Source organism: Labeo rohita, chromosome 20 (genome assembly GCF_022985175.1).
Source record: "Labeo rohita strain BAU-BD-2019 chromosome 20, IGBB_LRoh.1.0, whole genome shotgun sequence".
NCBI classification, from domain to species: Eukaryota; Metazoa; Chordata; class Actinopteri; order Cypriniformes; family Cyprinidae; genus Labeo; species Labeo rohita.
Genome location: NC_066888.1, coordinates 1976746 through 1995049, shown reverse-complemented (window position 1 = coordinate 1995049; position 18304 = coordinate 1976746). Strand labels below are relative to the sequence as shown.

Sequence of the window (18304 nt, the reverse complement as noted above, 5' to 3'; positions counted from 1 at the left end):
TTTCTTTTCTCTCTCTTTCTCTCTCTCTTTCTGACATTGTGTATATCTGTATGTGTCTGTATGCACACGCTCAGAGCGGGCAGCAGGGCTTTGCTGTCGTTTGGTCGTCCCTTGCCACAAAGGGATGCCAAGGCTCACTGACCTGTCTGTCAAAACCAAAGACGTGTGGGAGATTCCACGGGAGTCACTGCAACTCATAAAGCGCTTAGGCAACGGCCAGTTTGGAGAGGTTTGGATGGGTATGGACCCTCCCACAGTGCTTGGCAACAGCCAACCAGGAGTGTGTTTCCCAGAAGCATTGTTAGCCAACTATGCTCATAGCTGCTTTTGGGAAACGCACCCCAGAGAGGGAGATGGAGTGAGGTCCATGTGAGGGGTGGAGTTACTTTACAAATGTCTGGATATTTAAGCTAATTTCTTTAAAGTAATCTTTCAGGTTCAATATGTATTAAGCTAACAGTTAACAAAAGCATTTGTGGCATGACGATTGGCAAGTCATCCTTCTGACTTTTAAAAAGCACATCCTTACAATGCAAGTAAACTGGGCCAATGTGTACATTGATTTCTGGAATATTCAGACATCATGAAGTGACCGGCCCTCTCAGGACAATGTGACCACCCTCATTCTCTCTCACTGCATGTACCACCGTCGTCCCGCTAGTTAACCCCTCTATTCCTCCCCCTTTATAGAGAGTGCAGATGGTTTGTGCTTTAATTTAACGGGTGTGTGCATGGTCTACATCCCTGAAACGGTGGGACTTAGCCATGATTCCTGGGAAATCGCCCGTGAGTCTCTGACACTGGACAGGAAGCTGGGGGCCGGGTGTTTCGCTGATGTTTGGTGTGGTAAGACAGTTGCCTCCTTTCCCACATTCTCTGACCTCCACACAAACTTAGGTTTTAAATGAAGATTCCGGAGAAGCATATTTATCTAATCCTATTAGTTATAAAATATTGGTTGCTCACCTCATTCTTACGACAATCCTCTGACATCCCTCACCCATTTCATTTTCACATTTATTTCTAATATCTTTATTAAACGAGCAAATGCTTTTGATTTATTTTTATTTTTATGTTATCTTGAAGAATCATAGCTTTTTTACATACAGCCTATTAATAGTAACCATTGCTTTCAAACTCTCTGCATTGAGAAAATCAGATGTCAGTATTTTAGCTCTGTGAATTGGGTCTTAAAGTAATAGCAGCCTTATAAACCTGCTGCTGTCTAATTAATGTAAATCAAGCAACAAAAAAGAGAAAAATCACTCACTGCTCTCGAATGAATACTTTTTGTAGCTTTAATAAAAATCAGTGTGTATTTCATACAGTGTTGTATTTTACATATGATTATTTTATTTAATTTCTGTACATTTCTTACCTGAATGGCCTAATGTCGTACAGACTTGCCTCCAAACATCTTAAGGACTGTTTATTTCATTTGTACCTTTGTTCTGATGCATTTATATGATCTATTGCTTGTCATTTGTTATTTTGTTCTGATGTTCTTATTTGTCTTTAATAAGCTTGACAACTTTTCGCTTATATTAGTTGTATGGCCTACTAGTTTTTACTGCTCAGTAACTTGCAAAATAGTCTTGAAAACCAACATGAATGAAAAAAACATAAGGTTGTAAATCTGAGAAGAAGAAAAAAATAGAATCCTTTCTGAATTTTGACAGTCATGGTTACTATTAGCTGTTGTAAAAGAGCATTGTGGAGATTCTTGAAAATTTCTGTTGTTTGTAGGGTGAGCAAACAATTCCATATTTTCATTTTTGGGTGAACTATTTCTTGAACTTTTAGAAATTAGCCAAGAGAGGTATTGCATTGAGTCTTGTGGTCATACCCCTTCATTATGGACAGCAAACCATTTCTTTTTACTCATACCACACAGAAGGATTAGATGAACGTGAGCTTGTCAGTGATATTGTAAATTTGGAAATAAATAAACAAACAAACAAACAAACTGTTAAATTAGATTTTTCACAAAAAAAAAAAAAACTTTACTTGAGGGACAAACTACAGTAAATTTGTGCACACACATTTTACACATACTGATTTGTTTTGATAATTATTGCAAGAGCTTCAGTGATTCTGCATGTTGTTATCATATTGAATGGAGGTAAGATAAAGAACAGTAAGTATCAAGTTGAATCATGGGTGTTTCTTTATGACTAATACCCCAAGAGAGTTTTTCTACTGTTCCTCACCTCTATTAATCACAAGCGGTCTTGTTCAAGATAAGTATGCTTGTGTTCATCTCTCACTTTTTCACTTACTTCCCTGTAGATATGCATCCTAAAATATCACCTGAATCTGCCTATGATGCCTTTAGGACACTGTTGGTATTTAGTTTTTAATGAACAGATGCATACAGATCAGTGTGTTTTGTGTAGATCAGTGGTTGTAAAAAACAGACCATTTGAGTACCACCTTGACAACACCTAAAAGTAAACATGAGACATTTGTAACATTGTTTTCTGTTATCTGAAGTATTTCAAAAAAGATATTCAATGGATAGGAGAATGTAAACCACTTTAATTATTATAAAAGCCTGTCTCTGTCTGCCATTGGTCAGATTGTCCAACCCACAACTCGTGTAATTGAATGAGCCAGTGGCAGAGTTTTCTCTATTAATCTGGGAAAGTGGGAAGATATTTTAAGATACCCATTACTTCATTACTTAAGAAATTACAAACTTAAAATGATCATAATATGCACCATCGCAGTGTCATTTAAAGGCAAGCAGATCCAGTGCTGTGGATTTGACAAGTTTTTTTTTTTCTGTCTTTTGAAATTCCCTACTACATCCTTAAGAAAAACAGCCACAAATCACAAGTACAATGTAGTTCACTGCATACAAAAAATTATATACTTTGCATTGCATAAGAAGCCATACACACTTTCAATAAATTGCGTTCAGCTAGTGTTGTGAAATCGATTAATTGTGATTAATTGCATCCAAAATGTTTGTTTACATAATATATGTGTGTACTGAGTATATCTCTATGTATATACAGACACAAACATGTATATATTTAAGAAATATTTGCATGTATACTTAAATTCATATTTATATATTATTTATGTTATACATAAATATAAATATGTAATGTACATGAATGTGTGTATTATATACATAAAAATATACACAGTATGCACACATGTATTATGTAAACACAAACTTTTATTTTGGATGCAGTTAATCACGATTAATCGATTTGACAATGCATCATTTAACACAACTTTGTGTTGATCCGCATAATTCTTAATTGAAGAGTGCTAAAATAATACAGTAATTGAATACAAATAAACAATGTTATAAATGGGCACAATTCATTCATTGTGAATTCCCCATGAGTGTACTTGTGTGATAATGGCTGCTTTAATTGCAAGTTAATTTTGCATGAATGAGGGATGCTGAACTTTTTTGGGTGCATGAAAGTCATTTTGTGGCATGATGTTCATCCAGGAGCTTTGTGCTGTTGTACTGACTGTCTGCTTTGTGGATTTTGTCAGGCACGTGGAATGGCAACACTAAAGTTGCTGTGAAGACCCTCAAGCCGGGGACCATGTCTCCAGAGTCCTTCCTGGAGGAAGCTCAGATCATGAAGAAATTACGACATGATAAACTAGTGCAGCTCTATGCTGTCGTTTCTGAGGAGCCCATCTACATCGTCACTGAGTATATGGGAAAAGGTAAGCAGTTCTTCTCCTAGTAAAAGTGAAGAGAATGGGTTAACTAGAGGACAGACATAGAATGTATCTATTTTAGCAACACTGATGGGTTTTGTAGGCCTGACTGAAAAAAAAAAAAATCCAATTAAAGATAAATCAAGATTGAAGGTTGATGTTCTAACCTTAGAAATTGTCACCTGAGGACTCAAAACACTCTGCTTTATTGGACAGAAAGAAAAAGAAATTATAGTGGGCTAAATTTAATTTGAAGAGCTGTAATGGAGGAAGCAGACATTTAACCTAATATTGCTAGAACGCTAATCGACAGTGGATGGAAAAATTCCTGAACTCCATGTTATTCGGCATCAGAAAATAATTTAGTCAAGACCATAATGCACCCTCTCTTAGAAGTAACAATTTTTATAAGGAAAATAGTAGTCCCCAAAAATTGAAACAAATGACCGTTTATTGAATTGAATATGTGTGCACATCTGCTTGTAGCAGCATATCCTTTGTTTTGATGAAGCTATGTGTATGTTGTATGTTTTAGGAAGCCTTCTAGATTTCCTGAAGGATGGGGAGGGACGGGCACTCAAGCTGCCCAACCTTGTCGACATGGCAGCCCAGGTACAGCAACTTCACTTAAAGGAGAAGTTAACTTCCAGAACAAAAATTTACAGATAATTTACTCACACCCTTGTGATCCAAGATGTTCATGTCTTTCTTTCTTCAGTCGATAAGAAATTGTATTTTTGAGGAAAGCATTTCAGGAATTTTCTCCATATAGTGGATTTCAATGGTGCCCCAAGTTTGAGCTTCCAAAATTTAGTTTAAATGCAGCTTCAAAGGACTCTAAAGGATCCCAGCCGAGGAAGAAGAGTCTTATCTAGCGAAACAATCAGTCATTTTCCAAACAAGCTGGCAATTTATATACTTTTTTAACCTCAAACTTTTGTCTTGTCTAGCTCTGCGTGAAATCTGTGTAATCCGAGTCAATACAGTTAGGGTATGTCGAAATACTCTCATCTCATTTTGTCCTCCAACTTCAAAATCATCCTACATCACTGCAGAAGTACCGACCCAGTGTTTACAAAGAGAACATGCAAAGAAGATCAAACACCCTTTACAAAAAAGGTAAAACAGCGATATAAGAAGTTGGAGAAGACAACTAGATGGGAGTTTTTCAACATACCCTAGCTGTATTGGCCCGGATTACACAGACTACACATGTGCATTGCATAAATTGTCAATTTGTTTAGAACATAACCAATTGTTTAGAGCCCTTTGAAGCTGTGTTTAAAATGCATTTTGGAAGTTTACACTTGGGGGCACCATTGAAGTCCATTATATGGAGATAATTCCTGAAATGTTTTCCTCTAAAAACATAATTTCTTTACGACTGAAGAAAGAAAGAAACTAACATCTTGGATGACAATGAGGTGAGTACATTGTCTGTAAATTTATGTTCTGGAAGTGAACTTCTCCTTTAAACCTGTTCTACTATGGTCCCAGAAAATATTTACACACTAAAGCCACACTTAAAAGTTTAAGTATGTAATTGCATTAGATAAAATAACAAACCACAAACCACCATTTATTTCAAAGAAAGGTAACACAAATATTTTTCAAGCAAAACAATTCTCATGACACATTTCTTCAATGTACTTTAGTGCGATGCAAAAATAGGTATACTACTTAAAATAGTTTTGGGGCCACTGTAGATCAATGATGTAACAAATACAGCAGGATGAAAATAACCCAGCTTTAGGTTATTCAATCTGAAAAGAATCTGTTCAGGTCCCTGTTGTGTGTATGAACTTATTTTTATTATAGGTAGGCACTGTATCATGCTGTATCAGCACTGTAACACACAGAAGGCAATATTTCTGAGTTTAGACTAAAGTAACCTCAGGACTATTCCTTAAGGATTTGACTTTGCTCAGCAGACTTCAGTGTAAGTGTTTGTGTATTCAGGTGGCTGGAGGCATGGCCTACATCGAGCGGATGAACTACATTCACAGAGATTTGCGCTCTGCTAACATTCTGGTTGGTGATAACCTGGTGTGTAAGATCGCTGACTTTGGCCTGGCCAGACTCATTGAGGACAATGAGTACACTGCACGGCAAGGTAAGAAACACTTGCCATTCCTTCACAGACCATCTGGACACAAACATATATGTATTGTTTTGGATGCTGGTACCCCAGCATGGCATGCTAAAGAAGTAGCTGACTCTTTAGTTATGTTGGTCCAAAAGTCAACATTTAAGTGGAACACAAAAGAAGAATCAGTTATTGAATCTGTTTAATAGCAGGTAAAAACTGCTGCGAAATATAGTTGTGTTCTATTGACAGCGTCTTAAATTAAATACAAAAGATTATGATTAGTGTTAGATGGCTGCCCAGTAGTATAGTGGTGTGAATGTTAATGGCTGAAAAAAAAGGTTGCAAATCCTGAAGCATACTTTTATTTAAGAAAACAAGGAAATAGCACTGTGTTGTAGTCCAGATGCTCCACATTTTATTTGGGGTTTTAAATAAGTTTCCTCACACATTTTTGGTCTGTAGCAGATAAAGAGCTTTTCTCATTGGCAGACTGCTTATCCTGTTTCTCTGGTGCAGAGAGAGATAGCAGCCAAAAGAGGCTGCGGCAGAGTAGAGGACAGGGAGCTTCTCAGAAAAAAGTTACCTGAAAGGTCACAATTTATTTTCAACAAGACAGGCAAGCGGAAAAAAGTTCTGGTACAATCCAGTGAAACTGTCTAGAATATGAAATTCTGCCACCAAACTGCCTCTGAAAGCAAATCATTTCACAGTTGATTTTCAGATTGATTAATTTTATACAAAAAAGGAGTTGAATCCCACATTGGTAAGATATCATTTTGAGGGACAGATATGATTGAGATTTAATTGGATTATGAAAAGTGAACTTTGATGTTACTGGTCAACACACTGCATTGGTTACATCAGCAGAAAAGTAAAGTCTTTTCAGAAGAGCAGGAAATTATTAAATCTTTGTGGAAGATTATATATACAGATTGTTTTAAAATAATGTGATCTGATGAATTGTGCACAATAAGATACTGTATGTATTAAGAACATAAATGTAATGTTAGAGCAGGGTGTTGTGGGCAGCGCTCTAACATATACTGTAGCTCAGCTGTGCCTCGAGCACAGAGACTAGTGACCGGTCTCTGGTCTCTAATTATTTCCTGTCTCTCATCCTTCTGTTCTGCTCATTAAATATGAAAGATGTGTAAAAAATGAGTGTATTTTCATTTCATGATTTCAAAGTTTTTAATTGTTAATAGCAGACTTTAAGACAAGATATTCTAGTGCATTATCATTTTAATACATCTGTTTCTTTCCACTCTGTATCTCAGGGGCAAAATTCCCTATTAAGTGGACGGCACCTGAAGCAGCTCTGTATGGAAAATTCACCATTAAATCTGATGTTTGGTCTTTTGGAATCCTGCTGACAGAGCTGGTCACTAAAGGCAGAGTTCCATATCCAGGTAAATCTTGAAACAGATGCTCTCAGCGATTGCTAGATGTATTTTAAAAATGAATACAAAGAATACCACTCTAGGTGGTGCAGGTTGATAGGTTGTAACTCAATTTGATATAATGGTGCAGCCAGTTTTTTATTGCATCAGCAGCCAATGAGCTTGCTGCTCAACATTCAAATACTTGACCAGTGTTTTGCTGTAGCACTTGCAGCGCACTTCAGAAACCCTTCACCTTCCCCAGCTCTACCTGTATTGATCTGCTACAGGGTAATTTTATGCATGTTATATGTGCTGCAGCAATATTTCTTACATGATCACAGTGGCATGTCTGCGTACTGGCAGTAGTAAGTGTTGGTGATTCAACATCAAACACATTAACATTTCCGTGGATATTACCATGCCTATCTTTGTGAGAGTTGTCATGTCAGAACTATTGTGACCTTTAAAATAAAAAACCTAAAAAAAAGCCAAAACTATCTTACCTACATTCTAAATAGGTGTTATTTGTAGATGCAGTTTGTGATATTTCATCATTTCTGTAAACCAGAAGTCTTGTTTAAACATTTAAAGGTGAAGGTCTTTGCTCTCCATTTTATTTCAGACTAACTCTGCTCTTTCCACACCTTCAAGTGTTTTTTTTAAACTACAGTGTGTGGGTAATTAAACAAGAAACCTGGATTAAGAACTTATCAGTATCAGTATAAATCTGTGTCCTTTTAATTTCACTCAGAATCTTAAAAGATGATGCTTAAACACTGATACATGATAAATTACTGTCGACCTGCAGAAATTCCAGAGAAAATCAAGTGATCTTGGCTGGAATGTAGGGGAGAAATGAAGGGGGAATGTAAAATGCCATTGTGTCGACGCAGTATTGCATCATCCACAGATGTTTGCAGGCGTTACTCTCTCTGTGTTGTTGAAATGTGCTCATGTCCCTCATGATGATGATTAATCATCTGGCTTCATAAGTGCAGTTCTGTTTCAAGATCCCTAGTATTTAGAAGCAGGTCTTATTGTCATGCTCCCCAAAGCTTCAAAAATGGTGATTTGATATTGCCTGGTTTGATTGACAGATTGATAGTCTGTTTTTATCTCCCCAGTCATAGTTGCAAAATGTACTTTGCAACATGAGTTTATGGATCTCTTTATTAGTGCTTCTGTTTCAAAGCTGACTACATTTCAATGTATCTATGAAAATACATCGTTTTGAAAACATCTTGCTAACCAAAAACTTGAAAATTAGAGACAAATGTAGTCCAGTTGGAACACTACTATTCAGACATCAGGACATACAAATGAAAGTCATGCTCTGTTTATCTGAGTATCCCAACTAGCTCACCATGGCAATGCTGGCTCAAACAACAGTGTGTGAGTTTGGGCAGAATTAACTAATGAAAAATGAGGTAATGTTTCAGAAACAAGTTGAATTTATTGTATTTAAAATGTTATCAGTTCTGTTTGGTGTCGCAAACAGCATGTAAATCACACACACCTGTAAATGGTTAAATGGTCTTAAGAGAGATAGATATCTTCAGTCTCAGTGGTGGTACACAAGTAAAACTACAGATACCGTAGTAAAATATTACTTAAATAAAAATGTTAAATACTCCTTTTCAATTTTAAGTAAAATGACAAAAATACTTGATTTTTAATGTATTTAAGTATTGAAAGTAAAAATAACTTATTGATGAACCAATTCAATAATAATAATAATAATAATAACCAGATCACACTTTAGTTTGGGGATCACTTCTTACTATAAACTAACTATTAACTATGACTTTTGCTTCAATAAACTCATAAGTTTAGGTATGGGGATCTAAAATATATGGTCATACAGCATATACTAAGTATTAAGAACTAATAACCAGCCAATATGCTAGTAATAAGCAACTAGTTAAAAGTATGAAAGTGGTCCCTAAAATGTTACAACTAATAATTATTTTCTTTATTAATTTTGGTCCTGTTTTCCAGAAAATTACACACTTTTAGAATTTTGTTTACTGTGAGTGAGAACCGTGCAATTTCCAAAATAAGAACGATAACTGAAAATGGCCCATTGTTCATTTAGCTAAAGTTAATTTTATAGCAAATTTTATGGCAAACTCTGGCCCTCAAGCTCAACTTTCCTTCAGAGTTTAGCTTTAACCCTAATTCAACAGACCAGAACAAGGTAATCAAGGTCTTCAGGATTACTAAATAGTTACTGGCAAGTGAGTTTGATCAAGTTTGGACAGTGTACCTTGAGGGCCAGTGTTGAGAACCTGATTTAAAGGGGTCAAATGATGTGATTTCATTCTTGTAGAGTAGTGCTTGTTGTTTTTCATTTGTAGACATTCTTTTGTTTACGCAGCGCAACGCATAAAAAAAAAGTCATTATAATCAGTAATTATGTCCCCACAGGATGCAACAAATGCCTAATTTTATAATGGGTTTTATTGTTTTTGTCTCGTCGCACCGGGACACGGCATCACAACATGGTAAGGGGCGTAACATTTCCGTCACATGCTTGAGGTATTTGGCCAGTCATAACGCACTGGATAGCTGGCTAATCAGAGCATGCCATGCTTTTCAGAACAATGAGCATTTCCAAAGGCAGGGCAGAGAATAATGTACATTATGTGGAAAATAGTGTTTTTTTTTTGTTTTTTTTACCTTAAATCACGTAAACACATTGCATTACACCAAATGCACAAAATAATGTTCTTTTTAGCAACATCATATGACCCTTTTAAGCTCCTTTATAGCTTTGTCTTCCTAGATGGCACCCATGAAATCTGTAAGATGAACATACTGACAGTACTGCTATGCTAAAGCTCTCATATCATTTTTGCTAGGGATGAATAACAGAGAAGTACTGGAACAAGTGGAGCGTGGCTACCGGATGCCGTGTCCCCAAGACTGCCCAAGCTCTCTACATGAGCTGATGGTTCAGTGCTGGAAGAAGGACGCAGAAGAGCGGCCCACTTTCGAGTACCTGCAGGCCTTCCTTGAGGATTACTTCACCGCAACCGAACCTCAGTATCAGCCCGGAGACAACCTCTAAACCCAGCCTCCTGGGCTCACCCTGATCTTATCCTCCCTGGGCCATCTCAAGTGCCCTCGACTCCCTCCTGACTGGTGGTATGTACAGCTTCATGAGTTCACCTCAGCTCCTGTTACTCCCCTGCAGCTCCGCGCCCTAGTCGACCGAAGACTGAACCATTTGCACAGACTTTCAACTTGAGGGGTGTACACATGAGCGAGCTGGGGAGGCAAACAGAAGGATTTTTGGAAGTAAATGTGGGTAAATTTGGAAGGGGGAGGATGTGGAAAGGCTTTTCTTCTGACCATTACCATTATAATGATATGAAATGATGCCTGTATTCAATGTAAATACGAGAAGCTTCTTTATGGTTTATTTTTTTGTTTGTTTTCATTCAGGGTCTTTTTTTTGTTGTTGTTATCCCCACTCATCTTTTTGTGTTGCTTCGCAAGGTAGCAATTTTGGTCACGTTGAGGAACCCATTCTTCATGAAGGATAAAGCAGACATTTATGAAGGGGTTAGGTGCGTGTCAATGCATAAAACAAGTCTCTATGTCTACTTGTGATATTTGAATTTAAGAATATGTGGTTTATGCTAACGAGATCATGGAGGAATAAAGAGTCTTTATTATTCTAGTGGTTTTAAAATATCTCAACCTGCAAGGGAAATTGATTTCTCACATTTTCTTTAATTTATTTTTTTGTTTTGTTTTACATTACTTAAGATACTAAATTGAGTTGACATTTTGCTAGTCTCTGAGAATTGTGTCCTCTCCAAATTATTAGATGTTAACCTAATTTTACACATAATGTACATTTTTGTATTTCTAGCCAAATGTTAAAGACTGCCATACATCAGCATATCTCCACATAGAAAATGCATTGTGTTTAGTTTTCCAGTTACCAGGTATTTTTGAGTATGATTTTTTTTTTTCATGATGGAAGAGAATTGCTTATACAGTATTAAAAGGTCCTGTTCCTCCATACTTAGGCTGTGTCCAAAGCCTGAAAAAGCTGCGTTCTCATACAGTGTTCATAGTAAGTTACCAAGGAATGTTTGAATCCAATATTTGCTTGAATCCAATATCATACTTTACACAAATATGTAGGCAGATGTACTATAGCTACTGTAGTGCACATTTCATTCTCAGAGTGAACGCAAGAGAACATCTCACAGAAACTATTTCTACCGTCAGTTTTCTCTTTCAGGTCAACTACTGTCATGGTGGAGCAAAAGTTTAAAGAGAATCTTGCCAAATAAGTCAGAGGTAAAGTTAGCTAAACTTTGTCAGAAAAAATGTACAAAAATGGTACATTTTGAGGTACAACAGCATGTCGCTAGGGCAGTACCCTCAAAAGGACAATTTTGTATCTTATCGACCTCTAAAGGGTGTATTTTAGTATCTTAAAAAGTAATATGTACCCTTAAGGTACTACTGTGAACTGTTTAGGTCTAAGTAATGTACAAAGTTGTCCTGCTGAGAATATGCTCTTGAATTTGTTCTTGATGATTAGACATGACATTATGGTGCCTTGAAAGTTTTCTTTATATAGAATGCTGTTTGTTAAATCATTAACTGACTGGGCAGTGAGTAAGCAAAGCAGCTGTCTTTGGTTTCAGACACAGCCTCATTCAAATCAGATCAGATTCCATTTGCTCTCCGTGACAACTGGTCCCTATCCTCACGCACCTCAGTTTTTATGTGCCGTTTATTCTGTTCTCCATGAATAAATTTTCAAGAATTCTATTCTATTTTATAATTTATAGAATTCTGTTCTATTTTAATTCTATTTTATAGAATTTATTCTATTCATGAATAAATTCTCATGAATAAATTCTCCATGAATTCTGTTCTCACGCTTTTAACATTTATTTGTTTTAATGTATTTTATTTAATCTAGAATGAATCTATTTGTAACTGTTTGGATTTGGATCAAGGGAATACTCCAAAATACCATTTCCATTGTTGGTCTGTACAGTGCACATCACAATGTCTTTAAAACCCCTCACCTACAGTTCAGTTGATTTAACAGTATTGCAAGTGTCAGTAATCCCCTCAAAATTGCCATTCCCATTTTTTTAACATGCCATTTTGTTAACATTTCCCATTTGGAAATAAAAAATGCAGTATTTTACACACTTTCAAGCTTTACTCTTCTTTCTTATTCCCAATTAAATTCCTTTTTGAAAAGATGGTTTCAGTCTGCATATTTATTTTTCCACCCATTTTAACAGGTTACAGCATTTACACTATGTCCTCAAGCAGCACGGCAAGTACTTCTGTGTTGAGCTTACTTTTACCATTGGTAGTGTACTGAACTCAGCAGAAAACAAGTTAAAAACACAGGCTTTTACAATATAGCCAGTATTAACATTAGCATAGATGTCACTTGTCATTACTTTTAATGATACTTTACAGATCTTTATGCGAAGGGTTTAAATAATATTTTTCAAACTTGTTCAGTGAACCATAAACAATTATTGTACATGCACCTGTGGAACAGTCCTTAAAACACAGTTTATAGGAAGGTCACAGTTGCAATAACTTTGGACAGAAAAGAGACCTTTCTACTCATTCTGAGAAACACCAGAAGAAAGATGTCTAGGATCCCTGCTCACTTGAAAGCACCATAGTCCAGGGATGTGGCCAGAGCAATAAACCGCAATGTCTGTAATGTTAGACACCTATGATCATCAGCCCGAAGAAAAATCCATGAACTGAACTGTGTTAGATAAGAGAGACATACAAAATGTGCAGAGCAGTAGGTGAACCACAGCTCTATTAGATCATCTGTCATTTAAAAGAATAGACCAACAATAAAAACAATAAAATAAATAAATAAATAAAAACACAAAATTATGTTAAATATTCTCTCATCATTTTTTGTCCATCCATTGAAAGTTCACTCAACCAAAGTTTCAAGCTTCAAAAAGTACACAAAGACATCATAAAATTATCCACAACTCAAACAATTTAATCCAAGTCTTCTAAAGATACACAATTGCTTTATATGATGAATACATTTAATTTAGGATTTTATTCAAATATAAACATTACTCATCACACATGTACAGAATATGTCAATTAGTTGCAGCCCTATCTAATATTACAGTATAAGATATAAAAATTAAATCAGTAAATGATTAATAATTCTCTCTTTATCACTTATACAGCACAACACTGTAAATATTTAAAGGGCCTCGATTATGGATTTCTGAAAATTACCTTTGCAGCGTGTAACACAGTAATGAAAACATCCTGCAAAATTTTAAATCATGTATAAAATGATTGTCTCTCAAAAGAAAGAGTTGACTCTGAACCATTGAAACGAGTCGTTTTTAAAGGGGTCATCGGATGCCCATTTTCCACAAGTTAATATGATTCTTTAAGGTCTTAATGAAAAGTCTATAACATGCTTTGATTAAAATTTCTCAGTGGTAGTGTAAATAACACCTTTTTTACCTTGCCAAAATCAGCTCTGCAAAAATTATCCTATTCTGGTTGAGGTTGCTTTAAATGTTAATGAGCTTTGCTCACCTCACCCCTCTCTTCTCTTTGTGGAGTGATGAGCCTGTTTACTTTAGCCACATTTAGCAGCTAAACTTGCTAACTAGCACATTTTTAGAAAAGGCGATCCCAAAGATTCATTAAAAAAAAAAAAATTATACTTACTTCTGCTGTAAGTGAAACTGGATCACGAATGGTTCGCGCAAACATAGACACATATATGTAGATCGGAAGGCGCATTCCATTCACAAACAAGCGTAATCCACTGCATCTTCAGCAGCTCAGATGTCTCAGTAAATGACGACCACTGTCTATTATTACATCCAGCAACACAACACCTCAATCGCTCAATCTGAGATATTCTTGTTTAACTTACATCTCTGCTCCAGCAACAGTGGAGGTTGGACTGTTAAGATGATTTAAGACGGGTCTGAGGTAAGACACTCATGTCAATCAACTATCGTGGGAGTGGCCTTGAAAAAGGGGATATTTAATTTACAGATTAATTAAAAACCACTGCTTGTTTTTTTTTATTATAGCGAAGATGTGTACATACACTGCCAACACACATTAATGTTCAAACAACATGTAAAAGTGAACTTTGCATCCGATGACCTCTTTAAAATGAATCACAAGCTGTTTCATGTTGACGTCAACATGAAATATTGGCATATTGACCACCCACTTGTTGCGCATGCAGACCCGGGAAAACTTGACCCCCCTCCCTTAAACACTGTAGTAAATGTATACACTGATAAAAATGTAAATTTTGTCAAATGTAAATGCTCCTAGCTCATTCCCAGACAGATTCAGATCTCTCAGATGTGAAGGGTTTAATCTCAGTGCTGAAGCCAATGCTCCACAACCATCATCTGTGACACCACAACTTATCAACCTGTAAAAAACAATGAGACTCTTCAATCTCTCAGGCCAGAACACAGATCACATTAGCAGGATTTCCTTATGTTGAAGTTTATTTTCCTGATATGTATAGATGTTCATGTTTAAATAAATACATTTGTGAGTATTTGTTTACTGCAATATCTCTATCATGTTTGCCGTAGTAACTAGTCTAACAATATGAGATTTTCACAATGTGAGAAGTGTCACAAACATCAAAATATCATTATATTTAAAAAATAAGAAAACTTAAAACAGACAGTATGTGAATTAAATAATAATTTATAATAATTTATTAAATTAACAATAAATTATTGTATTTTTTTCTGGACACACTAGGCTGGAAACTGAAGCCAAAATGAAAACATTTTTTTTTTTTAATGTGTATGGAAATTTATAATAACTGAAAAAATCAATATTATATACTGTGAATATATAAGAGATTGCATTTGTTCTTCCTTCCTTCCTACCCAAAATATCTAGGCTACAACTTCTAAAACACTGATTAATATTTTTAAAGGGGTAGTCTACTGGCTTTTTTGAAGGCTTGATTGTGTTTATGGGATGCACTGTAACATGTGTTCATGCTTTGTTTTTTAAAAAACACATCTTTGTTGACATGTTCACAGTTTTACCATTATTCTACACCGCTTTTCAATTTCTGTTGACTTTCTAGTTCCTCCCTCAAAAATCTGCAATGGGCTCAGATTGGTTAGCTGGCCCAGTATGTTGTGATTCGTTAACCACCTAGTGTACTTACCATAATGTGTAGTTGCATGACGTCAATTTTGCCTTATCAATTTGAGCCCGAGTCAGACCCAGAGAATATTACTGAGGAGGATCAAGCAGAACCTATGCAAGTAAGACTCTTACAGGACATTTCAGAATGGTATGTTTTTGTTGTTGTTGTTGTTGTTTTTGTCATTGTCATATGTTTTAGATACACTGTAATTTAACATAAATGCTGTTTATGTTATCTTTTGATATACGGTTTTATCCATACTAAAGCTTTATCCATACTACAACATAAAATTAACGATAAGAACTATTAATGGAAAAGACATCAACAAAGAATTAAGGTTGGTGCCAATAGCCTTGTGGTTAGAGCGCCGACATATACAGTGCAACTGCACTTGCAGCGAGTCAGTTTCCCACCTCGAGGTCCTTTGCCGATCCTGCTTCCCTCTCTCTACCTAATGCTTTCCTGTCATCTCTCCACTGTCCTATCTGAATCAAAAAGTAACAAAAGCCCAAGAAAAAACAATCTAAGAATTAAGCATACTTACAGGCTGTGGACCATAAACAATAGCTTCTGCTTTTATAGTTTAAACTGCTCTATCTATTGGGCAAGTCTGGCATTGAACTTGCATGGATTGAGATAGCTGTTCTCCATAAAATGTACAGCACAGAGAGCTATATTTGGATTATAATTTTCAGGAACCAAGCTAAAAATAAATTTAACCATTTCTCGCTAAGTCCAGCAGCCCTAGGAAGGTCGAACAAAGAGGCCCTGCAATCTGGGTGAAAAAATAGGCATTGAACCTTAAGCATCATAACTTTGCAGATATTATTTATGCTCAAACAGCCACATTACACACTAAAGTTAAAAAGGAGAAATCATAATCTATGACCTCTTTAAATATTGCACAACTCTATAAATGTAAAATCTGAATAAATGAAGTGAAGTGCCATGTGATATGATGAAGATGAATAAAGTCATCAGTGTGCTGAGACTGAATGTGATTAATGTTAAACCATTCTAAATAGTAATTAAGATACCAAACATTCTAATGCAATCATACTTGAAACTAGTTAAGAATATGTTTATCTGAGATTATGTTGGAGTAGAGATGGTCTTACGTTAGTATCTCCAGTTTACAGCTCTCCAGTTTTGCAGAGTGCAGCTTCACTCCAGAATCTCCTAGTTTGTTTCCAGACAGATTCAGATGTCTCAGGTGTAAGGGGTTTGATCTTAAAGCTGAAGCCAGATCAGTGCAATCACTCAACCTGTAGAAAACAATGACACCCTCTTTCCTCTCAGTTCAGAACACACAGATCAGATCAACAGAGACTCTTTATGTTAATGTTATATATATATATATAGATAGATAGATAGATAGATAGATAGATAGATATATACATATATATTTTATTTTTTATTTTCATTCATAAATGTATGTTTTTAAAAATGTCAAAACATAGAATGTGCAATATGTTTAGAAAGACACAGAAAATGTATAATATAAATGTGATAAAATTGCATTTTGGAAATTTTTTTATGATCAATTGCCTTTTTTAAAAAAAATAGCTTTACTTTGCTGTGTGTTGACGAAACTATGTGAGACAATGTTTGAATCATGTGACTATTAGAAAGATGATCGTACTTTAGTATCTCCAGTTTACAGTAAGGATTCTCCAGTGCTGCAGCAAGCTGTTTTACTCCAAAATCTCCTAGTTTATTTCTAGACAGAGTAAGTTCTCTCGGATGTGAGGGATATGATCTCAGTGCTGAAGCCAGAGCAAAACAGCCTTCATCTGTGACGCCACGATCATTCAACCTGCAAAGAGATGAAAAACATCCATGTTTTTAAATTTAATCTCTCAAAGGTCAAATTTATATTAATAAATAGTTCATTAATTGTTTGTAACTTTATTTTAATTCATGTAACTTTAGTTTTATTGGTATTTAAAAAAGACAAAACGTGTTTAAAAATGTTACATTCAGTTAGAAATAGGAGAAAATTACAGATTGTCTCAATTTAAACCCTTTCAGAACCAACACTCCTAAAGAATTATAAATGTAATATAGTAATGTAGAAAGAAAATAATTAAATAATAATAATAAGCAAATAAAGATAAATAAATAGATAAACTGATAAATGAACATTCCTATCCTCAGTATCTATCTTCCCTCTTTCTATTAAAAGTCAATTCATGTGTATCAGTGCTAGTAACAGGAGAACATATGAAGGTGGTTGGCAGGAGACCACCTTCAACGATGACTCCTCACTCAATCTGAATTTTTTTTGCCAATTTGGCATTAGTTAGATGAGCTAACTGCAATAGGCCATGGCTGGCACATACTGTATAGAAGAGTGAACTAGATTTAGAATGTCACCCCACTGATCATCAGTAATAAAAACAACAAGGCTACACTCTTTCTGAGAGAAACACGGGGTGTACATTAAGTTATTTACTTATTAAATTATACATAACTGAAATTAGATATTTCTGGCCTGCAGAAAGTGAGAAAATGATCAAGAGGTCCTTCAGGAGAAAACACCTGAACGAAACAAATGACCAACGACTTTACAGACTGTACTTAGTGGGAAAAAGTGAATAAGATGCAATATTATAAGATACACCGCATTTTATATGTCACTGAGCCTCACAAGTTTGTTAATGACCAAATCAGCAGAGTCAGAGCGAGATGTGTTTTCAAGATGTGTGTGTGGACAGAAGCTCTATTTAAAACAAAATGTTTCCTAAATTGGACTCCAATTTTGATAGTGCTAGTGAATTATTTGTAACTTCAAAGCTAAAATGTTGGCTAGCAAATTGTACATATGTAGATTTAAATAGTTGCCTTTAGGTGTTATTCAGATATGCTGCTATATTGTTCCATTAATGTATAAAATACTGTCCGTGTGAGCTTTTAAATTCATTATGTTTTAAAAGGGAC

General features: G+C 35.5%; 1 protein-coding gene across 1 annotated transcript in view; it reads left to right on the top strand.

The window, feature by feature from the left end:
* fynb (FYN proto-oncogene, Src family tyrosine kinase b) overlaps positions 1 to 12353 on the top strand; it is a 65293-nt gene extending 52940 nt beyond the window's left edge. The window contains 6 exon segments of the mRNA XM_051138274.1: positions 691 to 846; positions 3520 to 3699; positions 4229 to 4305; positions 5653 to 5806; positions 7060 to 7191; positions 10026 to 12353. Of these exon segments, the coding sequence (XP_050994231.1) occupies positions 691 to 846; positions 3520 to 3699; positions 4229 to 4305; positions 5653 to 5806; positions 7060 to 7191; positions 10026 to 10234 (908 nt within the window). The 3' untranslated portion in view covers positions 10235 to 12353.
* Positions 12354 to 18304: the final 5951 nt, after the last annotated feature.